This window comes from Maniola hyperantus, chromosome 4 (assembly GCF_902806685.2).
Source record: "Maniola hyperantus chromosome 4, iAphHyp1.2, whole genome shotgun sequence".
Lineage (NCBI taxonomy): Eukaryota > Metazoa > Arthropoda > Insecta > Lepidoptera > Nymphalidae > Maniola > Maniola hyperantus.
Window position 1 is genome coordinate 14,531,097 of NC_048539.1, and position 9,517 is coordinate 14,540,613.

General features: G+C 36.7%; 1 protein-coding gene across 1 annotated transcript; it reads left to right on the forward strand.

Annotated features, from left to right (window-relative positions):
• Positions 1–832: 832 nt before the first annotated feature.
• Pgk (phosphoglycerate kinase) lies at positions 833–8,715 on the forward strand. The gene is made up of 10 exons (XM_034968259.2): positions 833–995; positions 1,063–1,266; positions 2,140–2,366; positions 2,752–2,869; positions 3,300–3,438; positions 4,175–4,309; positions 5,082–5,203; positions 6,587–6,687; positions 7,308–7,406; positions 8,474–8,715. The coding sequence occupies exons 1-10, from the start codon at positions 934–936 to the stop codon at positions 8,512–8,514; spliced, it is 1,248 nt and encodes a 415-aa protein (XP_034824150.1). The 5' UTR covers positions 833–933; the 3' UTR covers positions 8,515–8,715.
• The last annotated feature ends 802 nt before the right edge of the window (positions 8,716–9,517 follow it).

A 9,517-nucleotide genomic window follows, 5' to 3' on the forward strand; every position in this document is an offset into this window, starting at 1 on the left:
TTCCCTCCGCGTTCCTCTCATTTTGCCTCCGCCTACCATGACGTCATTTATAATTTATGGTTGCCGTTATAATGGTGCATCTACACGGTACGTATAGCTCAAGTCATGTTGTAGCCCGCACAAGTTGGTGCTGCATCTATAGTGTGGTCACTGTGTATGAATGTGATGAGCACAGTGTGGTGAAAACTCATTTTACTCCCAACTTACAAGTTAGGAATGATTTATGCCAAGATTTATGCTTCACCGTTACTATGTCCCTGCTCGGACGATACGCGGTGAAGCATTCAGAACTGCTTCAGCCTTCATAATATAAAATGTTCATGATGTTTTGAATCCGTGCCTTGTCCGCGCCTCGTACGTGGCACGGTCCGCACCCGCCACGTAATGGCATAAATAATCCCTGTCGCCTGGGGCCAGATCTTTGGACTTCTGACAAATAGTAAAGAGCAAGCGTGTGGACGGATGTTTGTGTATGCTTGCCAACGCTTTGGAGCGTTTCCAAGCCATCTGTGTTGTTTGCCACCAGCGTGAAGCGCGTCTATTAGAATAAGATTAGAATCATCATATTATTTGCCGAACTTTGGCAGCTAGAAGTTCGAACCACTTCGAAGTTCGTTCGAAATTTAACTACCTACCTAATTACTTTGCCGTCAAGTGTCCCCTTTGTTCTTGTTTGAATACCTAACCTAGGTATTCTAAAGCCTTTGTTCCAAGCTTTGTTCTCTAATAACGCCCCCCTGTCAATGTCATTCAAGTGCCAAGAGAGCCTTGTCGCACTGTGTATACCATATTTTTTGATATGGCAAGAAAGTTTGACCCTTTTGACACTACAAGGTCATCGAAACTTAAAAAAATTGTCTTTGCAAAATTTCTTTTTGCCGATTTCATAAATTTAAATTGTTTTTACTAATATTTGAGCTTAATAAATAAAGAATGGCTCTCAATAAACTCAGTATTGATGCCCTTAACTTGGGTGGGAAACGGGTATTGATGAGGTAAGTTGAAATTTTTTATAAAACACCCAAGAATTTATCTCAAAAATGTTTTATATATCTTTTTCAGAGTGGATTTCAACGTACCTCTAAAAGAAGGAGTAATCACCAACAATCAACGCATAGTAGCTGCTCTGGACTCAGTTAAATATGCCCTGGACAAGGGTGCCAAATCTGTGGTTCTGATGTCGCATCTCGGAAGACCGGATGGTCAAGCAAATCTAAAATACACGCTAAAGCCGGTCGCCGAAGAGCTTAAAAAGTTATTAAATAGGTAAAGGTACTATATTGTTTCATTATAAATTGGATATACAGTGGAGTTGTCTTTATTCAGTTTTACTTTTGCGTCTTCAAAGTTTTCGTAGTGAAATTCTACATAATATTATTCTACAACTGACAAACAATAGTTCAACTCCTAAAAATCCTCAGAGCAAGGTAAAGTGCATAATTTTTTTCTCCTGCTATAATCTGCAATAATATAAGCAGATATTTCATTCAAACTCAAACTCAAAACTCAAATTATTTATTTAGAATTGGTAAATTTTACGCTTCCTTGTCAAATTTTTTTATTTGTAAGATGATATGATATAGTGTTGATAATTAATACGTACTTAAAACTAAAGCTACGAGGGTTCCAAACGCGCCCAGGTCTGAGGAGAGCCTACAACAAACTCAGACAGGTATTCTTTTATTATTACTTTACAAAATCACTTAGAACTAACACAAAGCTGTTAAGCAACTTATTCCCAAGCTTTCTTATCATTCAAACAATCCTTTACATTGTAATAGGATTTTTCAATAAGTTTATGTTTTATGAAAACTTTGAACTTGCTGAGAAACATCTCAAATATGTCTTCTGAGTTTAAATACCAAGAAATATGACTTCTTATTTTTTGATTTAATCAACTGAAGCCACTTCTTATATTATGACAATATACTCTATATTGGCATAATATAAGAACTGAAGCTTTGGATTTGTTAGTCAATTCAGACTGACTTGCAATTTAATTCACTTTTCACTAAATTTAACAAGATATCTACCTGTGAGAACCTATTATTAGCTTCTAGTTATTTAATTTTTAAGATTATGATATGTTAATTTAAGCTGTTGGTTTTCCAAATAAAATAAAATAAACAAATATTTTAGAGACGTTACATTCCTTCCTGACTGTGTGGGGCCAGAAGTAGAAGCAGCCTGTGCAGACCCACCAGTAGGATCCATCTTATTACTGGAAAACTTGCGCTTCCACATTGAAGAGGAAGGCAAAGGAGTTGATGCCAGTGGAGCCAAGGTTAAGGCAGACCCTGAGAAAGTTAAGGCCTTCAGAGCTAGCCTGAGGAAGCTTGGAGATGTTTACATTAATGATGCTTTTGGTAAGATATTTTTAATTATCGCATTTTATGCACAACTTTATTGAAGACCACAATAGAGAATCGAGAATCTAAATGAATGTTTAAATCATGAATTTTTAAACATTTTATAAGACATCAATAATGATAAACTGGATGAAATGCTGCATAATGGTATATTTTCTCTGCAGCATAATATAATATAATAGCTTAGTCTTTTGCCTTCGAATTTAGCCTCAAGGTCAATTTGAGTTGTAAATCTTTCTGATAATAATTTTATAAGTACAGGTCATGGGGCATTACAGATAAACTTGTTAAAATTTACACTAAAAACAAGTAAAATTACATTATGAGACATAAATTGGTTGTATATGAATCCAAAAAAATTGTATTATGAATATTGCTTCAGGCACAGCCCACAGAGCTCATAGCTCTATGATGGGTGAGGGTTTTGAGCAAAGAGCCAGTGGATTTTTACTCAAAAAGGAGCTTCAGTACTTTGCCAAAGCACTTCATGAACCAGAAAGGTAAAAATGTTCATATTATATTCTTCAATATTCTAATTATACCACTGAATATTCAAATTATATTGTTGAATATTCAAGTCAAAGTCAAATTACTTATTCAAAATAGGTAATAAATTACTCTTTTTGATTGTCAGTTGTAGGATTTGTAAGATATAGTGGTGATAATTATTACGCAAACTTAAAACTAAAGCTACGAGGGTTCCAAACGCGCCCAGGTCTGAGAAGAGCCCACAACAAACTCAGCCGGGCATTCTTTTTAGTTACAATTTATTTTATAATATATTACAAATTAGTTACAAAAAGTTACACTATCTATTAATAAAATAATTTTAGCATGGATTTAATCCAAGATTTATATTTCACTTACCTGTAAACTTGTATACGTCTGTAAGTAGTCATGTTACAAATTAAATTCATTTCTTTCTTACAGGCCATTCCTTGCCATACTCGGTGGTGCCAAAGTGGCAGACAAAATCCTTCTTATTGAGAACTTATTGGACAAAGTCAATGAGATGATAATTGGAGGTGGTATGGCTTACACTTTCCTGAAAGAAACGAAGGGTATGCCGGTAAATATATTTTTTATTTATTTAGAACTAGCTGATGCCCGCGACTTCATACGCATGGATTTAGGTTTTAAAAATCCTGTGGGAACTCTTAAATTTTCCGGGATAAAAAGTAGCCTATGTATGTCCTTCCCCGGGTTGCAAGCTACCTCTGTACCAAATTTCGTCAAAATCGGTTGAACGGTTAAGCCGTGAAAAGCTAGCAGACAGACAGACAGACACACTTTCACATTTATAATATTAAGTATGGATATGGATTGTCACTTTGAATTACACCATAATAAGATGACTAAGGTACTATGTGTACCTACAGAAGAGAGTGGAGTGGAGTTGGAAAAAACAGTTTTTTTTTTAAACAAAACATTTTTGCTCATTGATTTTTTCATTGAATTAAATTTAATTGAAAACATGTTTAAAACGATTTTTTATTATTAATAGCTACAGTATGAACAGTATACTTACTGAGGTGTCTTTCTTAATATTCAAACTCAGCTTATTTTTATTTTGTTAAAGCGGTGACAACACTGCTGCTTCAGTAATCTCCTTTTTTGTTTATACTAAATTCAACCATATTTTAAAGTAAATAAAGTTGTATTGAAGTTGTTACTAAAAAAGATATTGCACCTCTTGACTCCACCATGTAGGTGTGAATTGCACCTTATTCAGTTGCTTTTCGGTAGTGCCAAAAAACAAAATGTAATAAATCATTTTTCTGATAGGTACTTTATTTGTATTTCAGATTGGTAACTCGTTGTATGACGCTGAGGGTGCTAAAATTGTTACCAAATTGCTAGAAAAGGCGGTAAAGAATAATGTTAAAGTACACTTGCCTGTAGATTTCATAACAGCTGACAAGTTTGATGAAAATGCGCAGGTAATTAATTTGTGTCTAGTCTCTCAACAAATCACCACCCTAACCAGTACCCAATTGTATATTGTATTTGTATACAAATTACCCACAATAGCGCCAATTCTGATGCTGTTCTCTAAGAGTATCTGCATCTTTTTCTTTTTATATTGCTAAAAAAGACGGAAAATGAATCCTAAGTTAAAGACTAAATCTTAGTGCTACTCAATATAAAACACTTTGTTCAATACAGGCCCTTAAAGTCACGAGGTTTGACAGTTTTTAACTAAATTAACTTTGGTAAGAAAAAGATGTGAATACTCTAAAATTTTGTTGCGATCAGAATCAGTACCAGTAAGCCCTTATTAAGGCGATATGCGCAAATTTGTTAGACGCATTTTATAAATATTTATATTTAAAATTGTATGAGCTCTGTTACCATAAAATAATACCGTAATCCCTTAGTGTATTAAACGTTGAACGTAAATAGGAAATTTTATTGAAATTGGTTTTATATCAATCGAATAAAACTAGTTTTTCTGCTAATGGTTGTGTAAAAATAAACAAATTTGTAGTTTTTGAGGCCAAAACTTGATTCTTTGAACATCCAAAATGTTGTATAGAAGCAGGCGTTACTTTGCTGAAGTCCATGATATACATAATTCGATATCGAATAGATTCGACCTGTTTCAGCGGATTATAGCAAATTAAGCTTTTGGTTCATCGCACATTCAAAATGTGTCTCAACACCGCTTTTGGGACGCATTTCGCCTTAAGTGTATTATTTCTATGTTAATAGGCGGGAACATCTGATGTTGAAAGTGGAATCCCTGAAGGCTGGATGGGTTTGGACGTTGGACCTAAATCTAGGGAGCTCTTTGCTGACCCTATTGCAAGAGCTAAAGTTATTGTATGGAATGGGTAAGGTGTAACAGCAATATAAATAAATATCATCATCATCATCATCGTCATCATCATCAACCAATAGCCGTCCACTGCTGGACATAAGTCTCTTGTAGGGACTTCCACACGCCACGGTCTTGCGCCGCCTGGATCCAGCGGCTCCCTGCGACTCGTCTGATGTCGTCCGTCCACCTAGTGGGGGTCTTCCAACGCTGCGTCTTCCGGTGTGAGGTCGCCATTCCAGCACCTTGGGACCCCAACGTCTATCGGTTGTACGAACTATGTGCCCTGCCCATTGCCACTTCAAGTCAAAAGTCAAAAGTCAAATGATTTATTCAAAATAGGTAATAAATTACTCTTATTGATTGTCTGGTATAGTGTTAGATTTGTAAGATAATATAGTGGTGATAATTATAACGCAAACTTAAAACTAAAGCTACGAGGGTTCCAAACGCGCCCAGGTCTGAGAAGAGCCCACAACAAACTCAGCCGGGTATTCTTTTTATTATCACCACTTTACAAAATTATTGAAACTTATTAGAACTATCACAAAGTCGTTAAGCAACTCATTCCCAAGCTTGCTTATCATTTAAATAATCCTTTACATTGTAATAGGATTTTTCAATTAGTTTACGTTTTATGAAAACTTTGAACTTGTTGAGAGACATCTCCAATATGTCTTCTGGAAGCTTATTATAGAAACGTATGGAATTACGTTCAAATGAATTGCTAACTTTACTGAGCCTAGAGGCGGGAATTACAAGTTTATTTTTATTTCTAGTATTTATATTATGACAGTCACTTTTTTTTTAAATTTATTTATGTTTTTATGTACGTACAGTAAATTTTCAAAAATATATTGATTATGCACTGTCAAAATTTTAACTTCCCTAAATTTAGTTCTCAGCGACTCTCGTGGCCCCATACTGTATATGGCTCGAACAGCCCTTTTCTGCAGCACAAAAATAGAATTAATATCAGCAGCATTACCCCATAATAATATACCATATGACATAATGCTGTGAAAGTAACTAAAATATACTAGTCTCGCAGTTTCTATGTCTGTCAACTTCAGCTTCGCAACCCGTTGAGCTATGTCGGTTACTCTAGTTCTGCTACGGATATCCTCATTTCTGAATTGATCACGTAGAGAAACTCCAAGCATAGCTCTCTCCATCGCCCGCTGAGTGATTCTGAGCTTTCTTAATGATAATATTTTTTATTATTAAACAACTATAACCCCCACAGCCCCAGTGCTAACCCGGCGGGCGAATGCGGGTGACGTTTACGGGCGGATGTGCGGGGCGCCCTCCCCCCCTTCCCCCGCCTCATACCCTGATTGCTGTCTCGACCTGTCGCAGACTATGTTTGATTTTGATTGCATATATGATTTCCTTACAGACCAGCTGGCGTGTTTGAATTCGAGAAGTTCGCGGGCGGCACACGGGCTATCATGGACGGCGTTGTTAAGGCGACGGCCAATGGAACTATCACTATTATTGGTAAGTAATATTATCACTTTTTAGAACGGTAATAGCGTAGTGGTTAAGACTTTGACCTCTTAATCGGGGGTTCGGTGTTCTATCCCGGGCACGCACTTTTCGAAGCAATTCAAGCAATTAAATCCGGTATTTGACAACTAATCAAATCAGTAACTTTTTATCAAACGTGAAAACGCACGCTTAGTGTGCGAGCTTCTATGAAATACTGGCATGTGACGTCACAATAATTTGACGTGCTTTTTAGTTTAATTGACAATTTAAAATGGTTATCTATAATATAAAAATGAATCACTAAATGTGTTGCTCATCGCAAATCTCGATAACAGCTGAACCGATTTCGCTAATTCTTTTTTATAATATTCCTTGAAGTACGAGGATGGTTCTTACGGAGAGAGAAAATTTAATTCAACCTCCCCCTCATCTTTCTAAGCTCCACCCGAGCGAAGCCGGGGCGGATGAGCTAGTCATTCATAAAACTAACAAAGGGCGTAGATTTTACGTATTTTGGAAGACCCTCTATTTAATAATTATTGAGAAATAATTTATTTTTGACATAGGCAAATACCGTATTGGTTGGTTGTATTATTTCGTACTAAACTAATACCATAAACTTTCACTAGGTGGTGGCGATACTGCGACGTGTTGTGCCAAATGGGGCACAGAAGACAAAGTGTCCCACGTCTCTACTGGAGGAGGCGCGTCTCTCGAATTGCTTGAAGGTAAGTTGGACCACCGTAACAAGCACCAACACTATTATACTATACGAATTTTATGCGAACTTGCAGCAATACCAATTTTTCCATTTACACAATTGCCATATCCATACTATACTATAATATTATAAATGCGAAAGTGTGTCTGTCTGTCTGTCTGTGTGCTAGCTTTTCACGGCCCAACGGTTTAACCGATTTTGATGAAATTCGGTACAGAGGTAGCTTACATCCCGGGGAAGGACATAGGCTTTAGGACATACTTTTTATCCCGGAAAATCAAAGAGTTCCCACGGGATTTTTAAAAAACCTAAATCCACGCGGACGAAGTCGCGGGCATCCTCTAGTTATCCATACTTCCATAAACAACATAATTTTATTTTTAAATCCCATGGAAACTGCTTTTCCAGGATAAAAAGTTGCCCATGTCACTTTCCGGGACGCAAGCTACCTCCTTACCAAATTCATACTAATATATGTACTTAATATAAATGCGAAAGTGTGTCTGTCTGTCCGTCTGTCTGTTTGTCTGTCTGTCTGTCCGTTCGTCTGTCTGTCTGTTGGTCAAGAAACCTACAGGGTACTTCCCGTTGACTTAGAATCATGAAATTTGGCAGGTAGGTAGGTCTTATAGCAGACATAAGGGGAAACATCTGAAAACCGTGAATTTAGGGTTACATCACACAAAAAAAAATTAATTGTGGTCATGAACTAATAATTAAAAATTATTTTTTTTGAAGCCATGGCAAATAGCAATACCGTATTGAAAGCCTTTTATAGTAGTTTGTAGTGTGTCTATTCATTTCATTCATAAACAATCATTATCCATCCATATCATACCTTATATTTAACTAGCTTATGCTCGCGACTTAGTCCGCGTGGACTACACAAATTTCAAACCCCTATTTCACCCCCTTAGGGGTTGAATTTTCAAAAATCCTTTCTTAGCGGATGCCTACATCATAATAGCTATCTGCATGCCAAATTTCAGCCCGTTCCGTCCAGTCAGTCAGTCAGTCAGTCACCTTTTCCTTTTATATATTTAAGATGTTCATAACGCGTTCGTTTATTTTCAGGTAAAGTGCTTCCTGGCGTAGCAGCTTTATCCGACGCATAATAATAAAATAAGCGAGATTACAAATTGCTATTAGTATAATATTTCATATCGCTTTTCTATGTTTAGAAGAACCTATATAAATATTTGTAACTAGACTAGAGAAGTTGTATTTGGATGAAAATGTTAAGAACTGTGTCATATGTGATTTGGAAAGCGTTATTTATTGAGTGTTAAGAATAAATGTTGAGTAATCTATGTATATTCATTCCATGACTTTTAATTCTATCCCTCCACACTGAAATTATAAATAAGAAAGTGCTCTGTCGTGTATGCTCTCACGCTGTTAGATTTCATGGCCCATCCGTTAAACTGATTTTATTGAAATTTGGTAGAGTTGCAGCCTGGGGAAGGATATAGGTTACTTTTTGTCCGAGAAATTCAAAGAGATCCCACGGGATTTTTGAAAAACCTAAATCCACACTGAAGAAGCCGTTGGCATTATCTATTTGGCAAAGAGATAGCTTGCAGATATAGCTATACTGCCGTGATAAGCCGAAAAGCGCTAGCTCAATCAGAGTAAGTTTTGAGAAAAACGAGTTTTTGGTACTTTTGTTTTCCCACCTTCAAACTGGGGTTAAAACAAATCTTTTCAAAAATGTTAAAACTTGTCGAAATGGCAATTGGGGAAACGCTCCGCACGCCCGCGTTCGCCCGCACCGGGTTTGCGCGGGGGGGAGGGGGGTGGGGCGGTTTGGTCCCTCAAAGATTGCCATCTTGACCCGTCGCGTATTATAGTAATCTGATATGAGGATGGGCTGGGTATTGCCCTTTTCCTGTAATGGAGTGTAAGTAAAAAGAAACATCCATATACTACTTATAGCAATATTGTAATTTATACCTATAGATATGTATACGAAAGTGTATGTCTGTCTGTTACCTTTTCACGGCTCAACCACTGAACCGATCTTTCATAGTAGGTAACGAGGTGATGATAACTATTTTTTTTTAAATAAAATAAAGCGCCCGTCGAAGAAAATACCCTAACAAACTCAGTCGAATAAGG